Here is an 18,342-nt window from a genome sequence, read left to right on the forward strand (position 1 = left end):
TGGGTGCTTTCTTAAAAGGTGCAGTCTGGAAGCCATAATCTCAGACAGCAAAACTCTGTCCTCGTAATCCCATAATTTTGTAGGATTTGCTCACTCAGTGGTCTTTTAAACACTCTTCAGCACATCCTCAGAAGCACTTTTGTCTACATTATTATTCGTGCTCAGGCTATCCTATCCTACGCACACTTACTTGGGAATAAGTTCCACTGAACTCAATGGACTTGTCTTCTGAGATGGCATGTATAGGATTGCACTATTAGGATTGCTACTACCTGGGTTTTGTTTAATTTCAAGGAACAGTTTGTTGCTCCTCCTGCTCTTGGCCATTGACTGCAGGGCACCACACACACAGTAACCAAGTTCAACAATACAACAAGTCAGAGTCTGGGTTGTCATTGAATCATGAGTTATTGTATTGTATGAACCCAGCCATGCTAACAAACCCACTGTTCACAACCCAACAACAAACCATGGGTTCTCTTTGTGGGTTGTTCATAGTTAACAAGCCATAGTTCGTTAATGGGCTGGGTTCACACAATATAACAAACCATGATTCAGCAACCTGTGATGCAATGACAACGCAATACTTTGGCTTGTCATGTGATCCCAGCCAGTGACAGGAGGGTGGCAATGATACACTCATAATATTGTGTTTCCTTCCTTAATCTGGTGCCCTTCAGATGTTTTGAACTACAACACCCAGAATTCCTGACCATTGGCTCTGCTAATTGGGGCTGATGGGAGTTTAAATCTAACAACATCTGGATGGTTCCAGCTTAGGGAAGGCTGCCTTAACAGTATCCTAATTTTGGAGCCCTGCAAAGGTGAAACCTGGCATTTCAAACACAGTTTGGGTCCAAGCACATAGCCCCATTTTATTTCTTTGGAATGCATTTATCCATATCTAGTCCAGACAGCCTTAACTATCTCTCTACTGAACCATCTATTCCCATCTCTAACTGTGCCTCTATATCTCTTTTCGTATCCATTTCCTGGGTCTGGTCTACATACGCAGTGAGAATGGGGTGGTAGAATTCTCCTGAGATAGTAGAACTTCATCCTGCAGGCCGCAGGTCACATAGGTGAATGCGCCTCTACATGAACAACCCCCCGCAAGCTGAAAACAAACACAAACGGGCCAACAGAATGGCCAACAACCTTTCTCCCTGATGTGCTAGCTTTTTACAGGCAGGGAAGCCTTTATATAAAGGAGCATGCAAAAATGGCATCTCCCCACCGCCACAGTCTGAACTGCCATAGCCGATTTTACCACCGCATTCTGCTTCATGTGCAGATCAGGGTATGACTGTTAACCCATTTATGCCAAGCATCCATTTCTCCAGGCAGCCACCTGAGACTGTGAGCATCTTTAGACGAGTGTTTTATCGCCTGCTCGTGACTGGCCACTGACGGATCTTCGCGGGTCATTTTAATGACTCAGCAATCCTCCTGTGTGCCTCCTGCTTCTTCTGTGGTTTTTTCCGCTACAAAATGCGACCCAGAAAATCCGATTCTGACAATAATTGGCATCAGTTCCTGCTGTGTGCTGGAGAAGCTGCGTTACAAAAATGCCCATTGAATGGGTCACATGGTCACTAATTGCTTCCTCTTTCTTCCCAGTGTGAAGAAAGAAGAAGCTGCTCATCCGTATTGTGGGACAGAAGCAGGAGGCAAAGCAGCAGTAGGGAAATGTGACCCCCCCCCCCCGGTCTGAAAATACTCTGAGACCTGGATCTGCCCGTCATCTGCAACATGCGGAGTCATGTATCTATACTTCTTGGATGGTTTTTCTGCCTCCCCACCCATCCCCAGGGGAAGATTGGAGTGAAGGAGAAATATACCTGGCTCAGGAGCTGACTCAGGTTCTTCAGCCACTGCAAACAACACACATCACAGGGTCAAGGAGGACAGGGAACAGATATGGAGGAGGGAGCGGAACAGAGCAAGGAGAGAGATGGAGGTTGGAAGGCAGAGATCAAATCCAGGAGAGAAAGGAAAAGGCCATTAAATCAATCCATCTATAGCAGCTTCACCCAACCTGGTCCACCCACCAGATGATTTGGACTACAACTTCCAGCATCCCCACCCAGCAGGCTTGGAGATACTGGGAGTTGTTGTCCCAGCCCATCTGGAGGGCCACCAGTTTGGGCAAGGCTGATCTAAAGGATGAGGACAAAGAAGGCAGGGTGATTAAAAACATTACTTGTTAGCCAAGGGAAGGAAACCCACCCAGTCCTACCATAGACAAGGGAAGGAAACCTATCAGCCCCTGCATTGGAAGGAGCCACTACCTGCCCCCAGTACACTGAAAGGACCCCTGACTAGAGTGCTGGGATCCTATTCCTGAAAATGTGGAGGAAGAATCAAGGTAGTCTTTGTATCAGCACGGAGGACCCTGCTCTGCCACAACACAGAGCCATCAAACTCCTATTTCTGTACCCCTGATTTTGAGTGTTGGGAATGGATTTTCAAACTTTTCTGTCTTAAAGGACTCTTTTCCATGGCTTCTGAAGCACCCCTGCAGGTCTGCCATAGAACTCCTGTGCACTGCAAAGGCTTCTGGGACATTTTTTTACGGTACATTGTCTTCCGCACCCAGCAATGGCCCAGGCCACTCTTGGGTCTCACGTTTGCCCTGAGGGTGCTTCCAGAAGGAGGGCTCTCAGCGCTACCAGTTAGTAGGCACTGTGCAGCTCTTCCGACTTTTCCTCCGTAACAGATTTTTCCCCCTAGTAAGAAAAAAAGGTAGACGAAGAGGTGGGGAAGCATTGGAAGGTTACAAATGGAGGGTGACGCTGTTCGAACCGCCTCTATAAAATTTCGTATTTGAGATATGAGGATTGCACAATAAAAGCCTCATCTGGAGGTACCCTAAGAGTCGCTAGGATGCAAAGAACTCTCCAAGGTGGTTAAGCATTGTCAGGGAAAACCAGCTGTAGTGGGCAAGTCGGCCTCCATTACTGATCTTCTCACTGAGGAACAGTTTGAAATCCACTAAGTGCTGGTGCTACATTCACTTTCAAAGTAAAACTTGTTAATTGCTCCTGCAGAGAATAGTTTTGTTTTGTTTTGGGGGTTCTTTTATGGAAAGGGCACCCCCACATTTTTCTGAGAGAAGTGGAGATTTAAAATAGAGCTGTGCCAAATTGAAAATATTGAGGTGAAATGGTGGGGCCTTTGAAGGAGAGAGAAATTTCCCTGAAAATCCCCAAATTGTACTTGTTTCACTGCTTTTTGCTGCTGTTTGTGCCTGTTGTTTCCTCCTCTGGTGCTGCTTTAGTAGCAATTTTTTTAGGTTTGGGATTGGGGGCGGGCAGGGTAGAGCTTTCTTCTCTGAGTGATCCCAGCCAGTCAGGGATCCCATAATGAATACAGTGTGTGACCATGTAGTGTAGCCAATCAGTGTAGCTAATACAATGTAGCCAATCAGATTTGGGCTTGTGGTGATGTCACTGTCAGCAAGTTTCTCTCACTCTGAATGTGGTGAGGTGGGGAGAGGAAACACCTTTGCTCATTTCCCTCTTCCCCTCTCCATTCAGAATGTGGGCAGTGACAGTGAGGCAATAATAATAATAATAATAATAATAATAATAATAATAATAATAATAATAATAATAATAATAATAATAATGGTTTTTAGCCCTCAATGATGTAACCAGGTAGACAAATCTGACTGGTTGCATGATCTCATGATGTCATCATGTTTTCTATGCTTCTCCCCCACAAACATGCCGTGCCTCTTTGTGCCTCCCCCTTCCCCACCGTAAAATGCAATCACGAAAAAGGAAGACACTTTCCAGGGGGCTCAAATATTCATGGAAATCAACCCCACAATTTGGCTCAGCTTGTGTAATATACAATACTCAGAACTGGCACGAGGTACATGTGTTTTGTACTTGGGTACTACTGCTAGAGAACAAAAAGTCAAAGAAGAAATGTTTGTTTTTAATTGGAAGCTAAAATTAAGCACCACCTTCAAGAACTGAAGCCTGGTTAAGCAAAAAGAGAAAAGAAATAGACAGCCCCCTGGTTTCCCACCATATAAATCACCTCTGAATGCTGCTGGGTTCCAGTTGCAGTTCTGTTTGCTAAAAAATCAAAGCGGGATAGAAGGGTAATTGGGAGAGAGGGAATAGACAGGGGACATTGCCTCACCTTCTTCTTCAGGTTGTTCCTCTTCTGAGAGAGAGAGAGAGAGAGGATATAGAGTGAGACAGAGAGAGGTCCCTAGGTGGGTTTTAATTTATTGGTTCCTGATTACTGCAAGTTAGGGGAAGGCTTTGGGAGTAGGTGTGAGTGGGGGAAGGTGGTGGTGGCCTCCCCTTTAAGACAATGTTATATTTTCCCCACCAGAGGAAACTGCTCTCAAAACGAACAAAACAACTATAAAAACAAAGGAGAGTTTAGAAGAAGGAAGAAAGGACAAAGATGGCCTCTTCTTGCTCCGGAGAAACAAAACTCTGTAAATCCTAAAGGTGTAGAAAATAATAATGATCCCATGGTCACCACCACACCAGCAAAATGGGCATGCCAAGGCTTTTCCTTTAAGTGAGTTGATATTGTTATATATGTCTGCAGACAAAAATGGCAATAAATAAATCAAAATTTAAAGGGTTAGGGTTAGGTTTTCTTAATGGTGGAAGGAGATTCATGATGTAGTCATTCATTCGCCTGTTTGATTACAATGACAATTGTCCATCTTGATGTGGAAAAATAAACAAACCCATTTATAGCAAATGCCCGTCTATGGAAAGAATGTACGACACCAGCCTTACCCAGGTAGATGCCTTCCAGATGTGTTGGACTACAATTCCCACAGTCACCATGTTGACTGGGGAATATGGGGTTTGTAGTACAGCAAATTTGGAGGATTCTACCTTGGGAAAGGCTGTACTACACAATATACAAAAGCAACCCCCTCCCCAAAAAACTAGAAAAGAGCACCTGGAATGGATAATGAGTAAAAATGGAGGGTTTAGAAATCCCTTACCTTCCTGCTGCTCCCTGGCGTGTGGGAAACGGGGTTGGCAAAGGAAGAGACAGAAAGAACGAGAGAAAGAAATGGATATATACATTAGTGCATCCATCATTCGGTGTTGACCCGAGACTGTGGACACATCTACACTACATATTAAACTATTTTGAAACTGGTTTGAAAACAGATTAATGGCCATTAATGGCTTCCTCCAAAATAGGTTTCCTATCAGAGAGCTTTTTACATAAGAGGAGTTTCCAAAAAATGTGACTTCCTTCACTGATGTGGTTCAGTCCATTCTACATCCTCTGAAAACAGCCTTTAGATGAGGCTTTTTAACCTGCTGTTTCAACTTGCAGATCGTAGCCCGACATGATTTTATTTTCCTTTCCTGTTTTTCCATACTTTCCGCTATGTCACTTTCGGTGGCACTGTGGGATAGCAGACTAACACTGGTGAGAACTTGTGCTTTGTTTCACTTTGACAAAAAATACTAGATTTTCTCTACTCCACCACCACCACCACTCCACCTTGATTTTGCTTTTAAAAAACAGAAGTGAAACTGGATGGTGGCAGTGTTGTCTAAATAACCTGTAAACCACTGTGAGGATTAGTAAACGCCTCATCTAGAAAAGCTCTCTGTATATGCTTCAGGTATAAACTAGAACTTAACCACTGCATTTCCCTGGGATATGGCATGTACCTTGAGGACAACATGATGACTGCAGAAACACTAGAAATCATTGCAAAGAGCAATGGGTAATAACTGGTGTATGCCCTCCCGTCCGAACAGACGTTGGTTGGGTTGGCCCACCCCACAATTAATACTAGTATCTGTGGTTGTTGTATCACAAATATTTTTTCCATGGGTAGTCCAGTCCATCTATAGTCATTAAATGCCTGTTGTTGGTTTTTGCTTTTTAATAAGGTATGACCTGGACTTCAGCTGAAGTCTTCAAAACCCCAATACTACTCAAATAGTTGCATTTCACCTCATAAACATGTGCGTAGTGTTCCTTACTTGCAAAGGATACCTTACAAAAAAATGGTCTAACACAGCCTTTCTCAACCTGAGGCGCTCCAGATGTGTTGGACTACAACTCCCAGAATGCCCCAGCCAGCTGGCTGGGGCATTTTGGGAGATGCAGTCCAACACATCTGGAGCGCCCCAGGTTGAGAAAGGCTGGTCTAACACTATTTGGGTTTGTTTGTGCAAATGCCTAACCAGCAGAGACATCAGCATATCTAAGAGAAAAGGGCCCTCTCTCCTCTTCCTCCTTGGGAGACAGGTGGGAGAAATGCTGAAATATATGTGAGTGCTTAAAACTAACACCGTAGCGAATTGACAAGAACATGGGCCATTTCTAAGCCCTTTCTCCCACCTCAAAATCAGCTGTTTTGTTGTGGCTGTATTTTGTGGGTGAGGTGAAGCAATCGCAGGGACAGGGGAAGAGAAAATTGGAGCAGCCACCATTCTGCTTTTCCTAGAAAGCCTTGTTCTAAGGTGCTTTTAAAATGTTGAAAAATTCAAAATGGCTGCCACCATTAAAAAAAACATGGCTGCCTCTTTTGCTGCTTATTAGGCGTTGCCATTATAGTGGATTGCGGCAGCATATCTTCAAAAGAAAAAAAAATACACATACTTTTTACAGAGTGGGCAGATTGTTCCTCAGCAGCTTATTATATTCAAGAGGTACAATAGAGTTAAATACCCCTCCAGAGAAAGGTCAGCGATTGAAACAAGTTTATTGCAGACGTAAAAGTCATAGGGTTATGTTCCATCCTGAACTACGAAAAAAGTGTATTTGTATACTATACTGTACTATACTATGTGAAATTTCTTGGCAAATATATATATATCAAAATTGCTTTATTCAAAAGCAGACCCAAAGGTTTAAAAGGAATCCCATACTATTTGGGGTGGGGGACCAGAAATTAACACTGCAATGCTATAAATATCAAATCAGAAGTACTCTCAAGTAAACATGCTGAAGAATGAGCGAAATGGTTCAGAGAAACAAAGTTGGAGAGGGACCATTTCACAAAATCATTTCTCCTCAAATGTTTGGATCAATTTCACAAAGTGGTGGTTGAATCACTGTTTATCCCCAGCCCTACTTAGAATTAAAACACAAATTGCCAACAAATTAGAAATTGGGCCCATTTCCAAAATTCAAAGCTGCAGTTTCATATACTTACACTTTAAAATGTGGATTTCATAATCTATTTTTGAGAGACCTGCTTGAATCTTACGCCTTGTGGTTAAGTGTGGATGGATGTGCTGTGTAGCCAATGAAACTTTATAGCCTAATCAATGTGTTAATCTTCAAGGTGCCACAAGACTCTTTGTCGTTTTTCTTTGTGTGTGTTTTTTTCTGCAATGAACTAACATGGCTACCCCTGTGGAAATTATCTAAATTAAATAATTTACCCCATTGTTCTAAAATCCCCAAACCCAACTGGGAGAATCATCAATAAATCACAGGAGGAGAATTTAAATTTGTATTTGCTTGAACTTGCGTGCATTTATGATTGCACCTCTGTGACCCCAGTCTGGATGTTACTTTACTTACTCCTCGTACTCGACTTCCTCATCAGACATGGTGGCAGTTGCTGTATTTCACCTGAAAGAAAGGAACAGGCATTGCGTGCTTTTGCCAAAGGCGTGCATTGAGACATTGCATTTCAGGAAGGGTTTGTCGATATCAGACATCTACAAAAGCTTGTTAATAAATAACTAAATACTACGTCTTTATTGTATTAACTGTAGGTGTTGGGTTTTTATAACAGATTGGTTTATCTTCTGGCATAGCAGATCAGGGCAATAATCAAATAGAGAAGATGTCATGACAAAGTCACTGGCCAACGTCTCATTCCAGACCCTCCCTAGCCAATTCTCCTGAGAGCCCATCCTAATTCCACGTGGAGTCCCTTCGCCTTTTACGGTATGAATTGCAGGCAGGGGCAGCGAGAGACAAAGAAGGATTGTGATCAAAGGCAAGAGGCTGGGTATGTAGGAGCAAGGTTAGGGGGGATAATATTGTCCCGGCCTTCCATCACAATCTATTTTTAACCTTCGTCACTGTAGAGCCCAGTGTGGATGGGAGAAAATTCAAGCTCGTTCCCCATGTAGTAAACCGTGTCTCCCATCTGGGCATCCTGGAACAGAACACTAGAGTTTTACCCTTTAGAAGTTTAAGTGTAACCTAATGCTTCACGGTAGGGGATCTGGGAATGGAATATTGAGCCTTTCCTTTCACTAAGGGGCATTTTCACACACGAGGCTTAAATGGGTTTATAATACTTGTATTTGTTTATTTGAATAACCTACCCTTTCTCCAAGAAAATCAGGGCAGCATAGATAGTTCTCTACACACACCCCTCCTGCCTTTTATCCCCACAGCAACCCTGTAAGGTTGGTTAAGAACATAAGAATATAAGAATACTGGAGATAGCACACAACCAGGACATGGTGCAAACAGCACCCTCCCACCCATGTTCCCCAGCAACTGGTGAACACAGGCTTACTGCCTCGAATACTGGAGATAGCACACAACTATCAGGGCTAATATGAATTTATCCAACCCCCTTTTAAAGCCATCCAGATTGGTGGCCATCACTACATCTTGTGGTAGTGAGTTCCATAATTTAACTACACACTGTGTGCAGAAGTACTTCCTTTTATTTGTCCTGAATCTCCCACCAATCAGCTTCATGGGTTCTAGTATTTTGAGAGAAGGAGAAAAATGTTTCCCTATCCACATTCTCCACAGCATGCATAATTCTGTACACCTCTACTAGGGTGACCAACTGTCAGGATTTCCCCGGATTTGTCCTGGTTTTTGTTCTTTCCATGGTGTCAGGGGGGATTTTCTATAATTTTCAATAATGTCCTGGAATGACACACCTTCCCCTTTAAGGCTGCCATTAGCATGGCAGGAGGGAGTGACATGCTTTCTTGAGGCACATCATTCCCCCACCCCGAGCTCCAATTGAGGTCTTAAAGGGGAAAGTGGGTCATTCGTGGACATTATAGAAAAGGCCCCAATTGGAGTGGATGGTGGTGGTGCGGAATGAAATCCTTTCTCCTCCTCCACTCCAATCGGGTTCTTTAAGGTGGCGGGGGAATAACGTACTTTTTGCAGGACTCAGAAAGCTGCTTCCCCACACACACACTAGGTGTCCTCTTTTTTGGTTTCCCAAATATGGTCACCCTAACCTCTACCATGTCTCCCCTTAAGTTGAGAAACAGTAATGGGCCCAAAGTTATCCAGGCAGGATCTACACTCCAGCTTTATAATGGTATTGAAGTGCACTGACAACTGTTGGGACCCACTACACATTCCATATACCATTTTCAAACCACTTTCTTAGTGTTATATCCTGCTTGGTGTAGATCTGCCCTTAGTAAGCGTCATGTTGGTGTGTGGCCTTGAACCTGGGCTTAACCACAACATCCTGCTGTTTCTTTAGGATATTGTTTCCAAAGAGCTTAAATATTGCACCAGGAACAGTAAACTTGATACAAAGATATTAGATTGCATAATGAATGGCTATGGTACATATTTAACTTTCACAGCTTCCCTACAAAGTAAATTTGCTAGAGGAGCTAAGGGAATCTCATATCACACACACAAAACCGCATACACAAAACCATTCATATCACGTGCGCGTCTTAAGCAGCTACCATTGCTGAGTTCCAAATACACAATGACTGCTGAGGACTGAATCCTCAACACATATAGAGCTCCCTCACACCTACTTTTTTTTAATTCGTTTTTCATCTGCGGTTTCCCCCTCCGTTTCCTTAGCGAGTCAAGTTCTGGGCACTTTCACGTCTGTGTGTTGTTGTGCTATTTCAGCTCATGCGTCTTTTCACCTGGAGTGCAGCTATGCTAGCGAAATCTCCCACCCTACCCCCTGCAGTTAATATAGATAGATAGATAGATAGATAGATAGATAGATAGATAGATAGATTTCTGCGCAAATACAATAGTACTGCAATCTGAAACTGCAATTACAGTAAAACAATGCACTATACTTTCCCCTAAGTTCAGATTAAACTCCAAGGAAGGGAGGCCATTTGTAGAAAGCAGGAGGGCATGCATGGGCTGAGACTGTTGCTGCTGCTTGGCTTGGGAAAGGTTTACAGGGGAGGAGCGAACGTGGACTGCAGCTCAGGTATCGAGTGTGCCGGTGCCTCGCTCCATTTCTAAAAAAACCAAGTCTTTAACTGTGAAGCTTCATAGTTCTAGGGAGGTGCGGGGGTGAACCACCCCCACCCCCGTCCCTGTGCATTTTCCACATTTCTTTTAAGGTGAAAATGTAGGTCATGCCTACTCAGGAGTAAGAACATAGAGTTAAATGGGACCTCTCTCCCTCCCCCTTCACAGTTGAGCCATTTGACACACACGCCCCCAGCCAAGAACAGGATGGTCAGATAGAATGATGATTTTTTAACTGACCCGAGAATAGTTGTTTTAAATGGATATTGGTTTTTTATATATATATTTGGTGGTTTAAAATAAATAGATAACACAACAACAGCAATACACGGGAGGGAGGAGCGCATTTATTTCACTGGGAAGGAAAATAATCCAGACTTTTCCCGCTCCAAAAAGAAATGAAACATGGAGGGGAAGAGGCAAAATGAGTGCAGGACAGGAATGGTGTCAAAACCGCATACCAGGCATAGCGAGTATGCGATAAATCGCTGGTGTGATGGAGCATATAGTTAATGATGTTTCAGCAGTTATAATGCCAAACTAGGAAGTGAAACAGGACATTGAAGTAGGGCCTGTTTCCATGGGAATTTGGCATGGTGGTTTTTTTGGGAATTGCAATGGTTGCAAATCATTTTATGCTTTTTATACTGTATTTTGTATTTGTGCTTTTAACATGTTGGTTGTTTTATTATGGTTTTAATTTTTGTGAACCGCCCAGAGAGCTTCGGCTATTGGGCGGTATAAAAATGTAATAAATAAATAAATAAATCACCCTGTGTTAGTTTTGCTGCACGCTGAGACGAGCAGTGACTGGCTAGATCAGGGGAGGGCAACCTGTAGCCTTACATTTGGATTGCAAGTCCCAACAGCCCTAGCTGCCATAGACAATAGTGAAGGATGATGGGAGTTGTACTTGAACAACATATGGAGGGCCACACGTTCCCCATTCCTAGGCTAGATGATAGCTGCATTACCTGTTTTGTGGGCATTTGCCACACTGAATCAGTATGCCACTAGCCGCCCAACACAGCATTACAACCTCCTTGCAGTCTTCTAATATTAATGCCTTGTTCATACATTGGATAAGGCATTGATATTGGAAGACTTCAAGGCATTAATATTGGAAGACTACGTTATCCATACTTCGACCATCTGGATTATGACTAGAATGTCAGCAAATGCTGATAGGGGCAGGATCTACACTACTGCTTATAATGGTTTATAATGGTTATGACAACTGTTCAGGCCCAGGACACATTACATATACCGTTTTCACAACGTTTTTAAAGTGTTATATCTGGCTTGGTGTAGATCAGGCCAGGGTCTGAAGTCACTGTGCAAAAGGTGCAAATGCTGGTAGGATTTGCATCTGATGGAAGATACACAACCCAATCCTGTGTACGACCCTTAAGTCAAAAGCCAGGGCGGGGTTCGATGGCATGTTTACTCAGAAGTAATTTCCACTGCAACTCGAGGCTGATGACCACTGTGGGCATGTATCCCATAATACTAGAACTTGGGTTTTTAACCTGTGAAGCGTATTTTACTATGAGCTCCAGACAAAAGAAAGCACTTCTTCAAACAGTGGTGTGTAATTAACATTTAGAACCTGCAAGATGTACTAATGGGTGCTAGCTGAGGTGATTTTGAAATGAAAAAAAGGATTGGACAAAAGTCATGATTTGTCAGGTAGATAAAACTTTATCTATTAGCTATTATGACTAAATGAAACCTCCATATACAGAAGCAGTATACTCTTGGATACCAGATGTTGGGAACAAATAAGAGGAGAAAGCCAATACCTCAAAGCTCTGCTTGTGAGCACTGAGAGGCACTTGGTTGTCTGATGTAAGAGTGCTGGGCTAGAAGGATGTTTCCAACACGCAGCAGGACAAGTATTTTATGTGGCTCTGCGTCAAGGAATAAACTCATCCAGGTTGTTATCCTGGGTAAGTATGTGTGCCTCATACCTTCCCAAAGCCATGGGTCTCCCGTTCCTTTCATGGAAGGCATGCATGACAACTTAACTATTTTATGTTCAGGGAATAGTTTTCGAAGGCTCACTTCTGCCGTGGGCTCCTTGCGCAGCCTTGCTCTGGTCACCATCTTTCAGTCTCAGTTCTTTTCCTGTATAATGGGCATAACAGTGACGTACTTCACAGCATTGTTTGGCAGCTTAAATTGCTGAGGGAACTGCACTGGCTGCCTATCCACTATCAGGTTTAAGGTTCTAGTACTAGTGTATAAAGCCCTAAACAACTTGGGATCAGGATACCTGAGAGAGCGCCTTCTCCCCTACCAACCTGCCCGGTCATTGAGGTCATCCGAGGGCATGCTCCTGGTGATTCCACATGGCCCTATGGTCCAGTTGTAGTCCACCAGGAGAAGAGCCTTCAGTGTGGTGGCCCCCTTTCTATGGAATCCCCTGCCTATGGAGGTCAGGCACGCTCCAACATTGTACTGCTTTTGGCGCCTCCTGAAATGTAATTCCAAGAAGCTTTCCCAGAATGACCGGCCGTGGTTTTATCTGAATTTTGTTCTTTTAAAACATACATTTTAATGGTGTTTTTATTCTGTTTTTATTCTTTTGTTCTATTTGTTCACTGCTCTGAAATCTTCAGACAGGGAGCGGCATATAAAGATTGAAAACAAATAACAAATAATATAAAGACCGAATAACATTTTAAAAGGGAGTTGTTGATGATGCAGCGGCAGTTGTGCCTTTACGTTGTGGAGTGTTATTAAAAGCTTTTTCAGCTATTTACTGTTGTGAGGGAGTAGGTGACTTCAAGTGATAAACGGAGCTGTCTCCATTTATCAATCAGGCTCAAAGCTGACCCAAGACATTTTGGTGCCTGAGGGAGAAAATCCAAATGCTGAATTGTCCCAGGGAGCTGACAATTAGCTCCCTTTGGCCACATAATGAGAAGACAGGATACCCTGGAGAAGAGGCTGATGCTAGGGAAAGTGGAAGGCAAAAGGAAGAGGGGCCGACCAAGGGCAAGATGGATGGATGATATTCTGGAGGTGACAGACTTGACCTTGGGGAAGCTGGGGGTGGCGACAGCCGACAGAAAGCTCTGGCGTGGGCTGGTCCATGAAGTCACAAAGAGTCGGAAGCGACTGAACGAATAAACAACAACAAAGAGTGCTCAGACGTTCTTCAAATTCATTAAGGGTGCAATCCAATTCATGTTTAGTCAAAAAAAGCCAGTGTGGTGTAGTGGCTAAAGTGTTGGACTGGGAGTCGGGAGATCCTGGTTCTAGTCCCCACTCGGCCATGGAAGCTCACTGGGTGACTTTGGGCCCATCACAGACTCTAAGCCCAACCTACCTCACAGGGTTGTTGTTGTGAGGATAAAATGGAGGGGAGGAGGAGGGTTATGTACGCAGGGGGAAAGGCAAGATATAAATGAAATAATAAATAAATAAAGTCCTCCAACTTCCAGCCACTGTGCCTTTGTAGGACCTTCTTTTCTGTCTAAGCACGTATAGGATTGCACCCTAAGCTGCAGGTATTTAAATCCAATCTCTTCTGCACTGATTCACAAGTGCCTCAGCCTTTGCATCCTTGTCACAAAATGCCTGCCTAAATGGATGACTCTGCCCTATACGGAGTCTGGCCTTTGGTCCGTCCAGTTTAGAGTTGTCCACTCTGATTGGCAGTTCCTGTCCAGGATGTCAAAACATGCACTCCAGCACTTATGGGTAGATGGGAGCAGAGAAGGGCCGTATACCTTTTGTGATGACTCCCTTAGTATTGCTTTTAGAAGGCTAGTGGGGGCGGGGATAATTTGGGTAAAATCGGGGAGAGAGTAGCTGGGCTTTTTGTGGATTTCATTTAGTCCTTCCCCCGCAACCTTTTCGCACTAATCAATGCTGATGTGCTCTACCAATGAGCTGTGCCTCTTCCCAGTTTCAATTTGGCGAACTGTGAGAGTAGCCTACAAGTTTTGGACTTGTACAGAGGGGGCATTCAGGGGCTTCCCTTTCTTGCCCTTCCCATGTCCTTTGGGGCTTTGTTTGACACAGCCGGGGCAACGGCAGTGTGAGCATTTTGTGTTCTCCTTTTGAGCAGCTGTCGTAAAAGGTCACGGATATTTTGGAAGCCTCCTCCTATTGTTTCCCCACGAAGCATTTGGATCCGCTCCCTCCGTACCGTGGCTTTAAATAACTTTGCGCAGTGTGGGGTGGCATCTTTGCATCCTGCCAACCCACTGCCTCCCCTGTCCCCCCGACCCCGACCCATTCGCTGCTGGGCCGAGCAAGTTTAACTACCCAATGGAACCTTTATTTATTATTGCATTTATATTTCTTATTGCATTTATATCCCGCCTTTTTTTCCTCCAAGGAACCTAAAGTGACGTACATGATCCTCTTCCTCTCCATTTTATCCTCACAACAACAACCCTGTGAGGTGGGTTGGGCTGAGAGTCTGTGAGTGGCCCAAAGTCACCCCGTGAGCTTCCATGGCTGTGTGGAGACTAACCTGGATCTCCCAACTCCCAGTCGAACACTTTAGCCACTACACCACACTGGCTCAAAATCCAATAAAAGCACTCTTCAACAACTGTGTTCAGCAACACATTTTTAGAAGCACTGATAGGATCTTGAATGACCCCTCTCCACTCCTCTGCCCCGATCATCCAGGATGCAAATCTGAGTGCTTGCCGGGCAAAAGATTCCTGAATTGCTTAATCATTTGTTGGCGAAGTTTACTTCGTGCAAACATTTCCTATTCTGGACCTTGACAACTTCCTTGTGAGCAAACCAGGCCGGCAGCCAAGTCAGAGATGCCTTGTTCCTGTGGTCTTGGATGTGTTGGTGTGATGACCCCTCTGTACAATATAAGTGTGGTCTCCTTGCTCAACCCCTTGAAACAGACGAATGGCCCGTATCAAACCGGTCTGTATCAGCCAAATTCATCTGCAGTGCAATCTTAAATGTCTTTACTGAGCATAAAGTCCCACTAAATTCGATGGGACGTACTTCCTACAAAGTTGTGCAGAGGACTTTGTCTACTAGAAATGGGAGCCTCAAAGAGCTGTGTGGCCTCCCTAATAAGGTTGAGCATTTGGGTGGTATTTCAGACTCTCCCAAGCATTTTGGTACATGAATGATGTCAGTATGCCTTACAACAACCCTGTAAAGTAGGCCTTGGGAGGGCCTGTTAGTCCACCACTAAGTGATACGAATACTAATAAAACCAGTCAGTCTGTGCACAGCATCTTTGGAATGTTCAAAGTACTTCACATGTATCATCGCAACACTCCCTATGTCACAGTCTTGTAAAAGGTCCCTCCAGATTGTGTCGGGGAGGGTGCTAAGGCTGAGAGGCAGTGGGCATGACTCAGGTCAGCTCATGACTTTGGCTAGATCTACAAGCTCCATCCGACGAGCGTTTTATTGCACGCTCGTTACTGGGCCCTCACGGATTCTTCGGAGGTAGCTCCCATGACATCGTCTGCCTCTTGCACGCCTTCCGCCCCTTCTGGTCTTCCTTGCCCCGCAAGAAAAACCAGAAAAACTGAGAAATATTTTTTAAACCGAAGTTACTGCTCTCTCCTGCTGTGTGTGGGAGAAGCAGCGTGTTCACAACGAGGGACTAAACGTCCCTCATGCACCTTGTTTACTTCCTGTTTGAAAACAGGAAGTAACTGAGGGCCTTCCTAGACCTGCTGGATAATCCGGCCAGGAGTTGGGGCGACGGTGCGCTGCAACTACCGCGCGCTGTCGCCCTTTCCCACACGTAAGACACGACGGGGCAAGGGAAAGCCCTGTCGCGTCAGCCATTTTCTTTCAACCTTAAAGGGCCATGTGCGTAGGAGTAAATAAAAGCCCCCTTGCTCCTGATCCCCCCACAATTCCTGATGCCCCCCTGCCCGCTCGCTCACCTGTCCTCCCCCCATGCCTAATGCCCTGTCCCCCATCCTTCTCCCCCCCATCTGCCAGGCCCAATGCCCTGTCCTCCGTCCTTCTCCCCCTCCGTCCGCCAGGCCTGTGCCTGCTCTTCTCCCCCCGCCCCCCATCCCAAAGAGTGCTAGCTTTGAGAATGCCGACCCAATTGCATATGCTCCTTGTGGTTCCACATTCTTGTGTATGAAATGAACCTATGGTCCGATTGGAGTCCACCAGGAGAAGAGCCTTCAGTGTGGTGGCCCCCATCCTATGGAATTCCCTGCTTCTGGAGGTCAGACAGGCACCCACTTTGTATTCTACTGAAAACGTTGTTGTTCCAGGAAGCCTACCCTTACTGACCAAGCATGGTTTTATTTTCACCTTGTTTCTTTTAAAAATGTATTGTGAGTGTGTTTTTATTGTTTATATTCTTTTATTGTATTTATTTACCGCTACGAAATTCTTGAACGGGGAGCAGTATATAAATATTGTAAATAAATCAATAAATTTCCCAAAGACATTTCGCCGCCAGCTGTTTCCTGTTGCTTTTATTTGCTCTGCAAATAAAGAGCATTCTGCAGCCGGACTTAGCAGGAGGCAGCTTCCTATTTTTGTATAAGTGCACCAGGGGTTATTCCAAACAACTACATGTTTCTTCACACATAATCTCAGCATCCCTTCCTTCCAAGAGTGCACATTCTGGCACGCAGATCAAACAACGCTTCCCCCACAACCAGCACCGCCTCCACCTTACCTGGAGATGAAAAGTTTGGAGATCCCTCTTTCCCTGAGCAGGCGCTGGTACTCCAGGAGCAAGGGAAGGCTGGGAGGCTGTGAAGCCTTATAATAGGGTAACCAGACACCTCTTCCTCCTCCCCACACACATTTGGATGATGTGATTTGTTGAGAAGGAAAGTGACCCTGGTCTGATTTCATTCGAGGCATTCCCGGGGGGCCGAATGTTTCACGATCATGCAGGAGCGAAAGCCAAGGCTGGTGTGAGCTGGGTTTTCTCTTATCGCAAAGCTGCCCATTGAGGTTGTTGGCTTGTTTTTCGTTAGAAGCCTTTTTCGGATGTGGTGTAAAATGAACATGTGGGGTTGGGGGATGGGAGCGCATCACCCCAGCAACGAATTCTGCCACCACCAAACTGTGCATGTTCACTGGAATATCTATAGATATTGGCTACTAGGAGGACAGCAGCTACTAGGAGGGGATCTACACAGCGTACTGAAGGTGCACACAAGCGCCTTCAGTGCGACCCGAAAGCGCGTGTGTAGATCCTGCTGGAAGAGGCAGAGGAAGAGGTGGAGGAGAAGGCGGCTAGGGAATCCAGCCGCGTCCTTGCCGCCGCCGCCACCCACCTCCCTGCCGGCCTCGTCCCAGCCACGGGGGTGGGGGGCGAGACCCCCTCCCGCCGCGGACCAGGCTCCTCCTTCCCTGCCCAGGCCAGCCCCAGCCCCAGCACGTCCTCCGGGCTGATCAGGAGGCCGGCGGGGAGGTGGGCGGCGGCGGTGGCGGCTGCAAGGACGCCTCCTCCTCCGCTTCTTCCTCTGCCTCTTCCAGGGCAGGATCTACACACGCGCTTTCGGGTCGCACTGAAGGCGCTTGCGTGCGCCTTCAGTACGCTGTGTAGATCCCCTCTAGGAGGAGGGCTTTCTCCGCTATGGCACCCCGGCTGTGGAATAAGTTCCCCAGAGAGATCCACCTGGTGCCTACATCTCTCAGTGTTTTAACACTTAATTTTAACTTAAATTTAAATTTTACTGTTCTAACTCTGTGTTTTAATCTTATATCCATTTTTGCTGCATGGTTTTATCCTGGTGGTGCTTTTTATACTGTATTTTGTATTTGTGTTTTTAGACTGTTGGTGGTTTTATTATGTTTTTAATTTTTGTGAACCGCCCAGAGAGCTTCGCCTATTGGGTGGTATAAAAATGTAATAAATAAATAAATAAATAAAATAAATAATAAAATAGAGAGCACCTGCATGTATGTGCAAATGCGCTCCATACATGTTCTCATCGATACGCATATAAGAACATAAGAAGAGCCCTGCTGGATCAGACCAAGGGTCCATCTAGTCCAGCACTCTGTTCGCACAGTGGCCAACCAGCCATCGGACAGGGATGAACAAGCAGGACATGGTGCAACAGCACCCTCCCACCCATGTCCCCCAGCAACTGGTGCACACAGGCTTACTGCCTCGAATACTGGAGGCAGCACACAACCATCAGGGCTAGT

The 18,342-nt window shown here is 45.1% G+C and overlaps 1 protein-coding gene across 4 annotated transcripts in view; it reads right to left on the reverse strand.

Annotated features, from left to right (window-relative positions):
- The window catches only part of TNNT1 (troponin T1, slow skeletal type), a 38,782-nt gene extending 21,836 nt beyond the window's left edge, over positions 1 to 16,946 (reverse strand). The window contains exons 1-5 of one of the 4 annotated variants that reach the window (XM_063138782.1): positions 16,853 to 16,946; positions 7,549 to 7,599; positions 4,991 to 5,004; positions 4,156 to 4,179; positions 1,842 to 1,874 (exon numbers count right to left, since the gene is read on the reverse strand). In XM_063138782.1, the coding sequence (XP_062994852.1) occupies positions 1,842 to 1,874; positions 4,156 to 4,179; positions 4,991 to 5,004; positions 7,549 to 7,577 (100 nt within the window). In that variant the 5' untranslated portion in view covers positions 7,578 to 7,599; positions 16,853 to 16,946. The remainder of the gene's footprint in view (positions 1 to 1,841; positions 1,875 to 4,155; positions 4,180 to 4,990; positions 5,005 to 7,548; positions 7,600 to 16,852) is intronic. The other 3 variants (XM_063138783.1, XM_063138784.1, XM_063138786.1) reach the window with 3 other exon arrangements.
- Positions 16,947 to 18,342: the final 1,396 nt, after the last annotated feature.

This window comes from Elgaria multicarinata, chromosome 11 (genome assembly GCF_023053635.1).
Source record: "Elgaria multicarinata webbii isolate HBS135686 ecotype San Diego chromosome 11, rElgMul1.1.pri, whole genome shotgun sequence".
Lineage (NCBI taxonomy): Eukaryota > Metazoa > Chordata > Lepidosauria > Squamata > Anguidae > Elgaria > Elgaria multicarinata.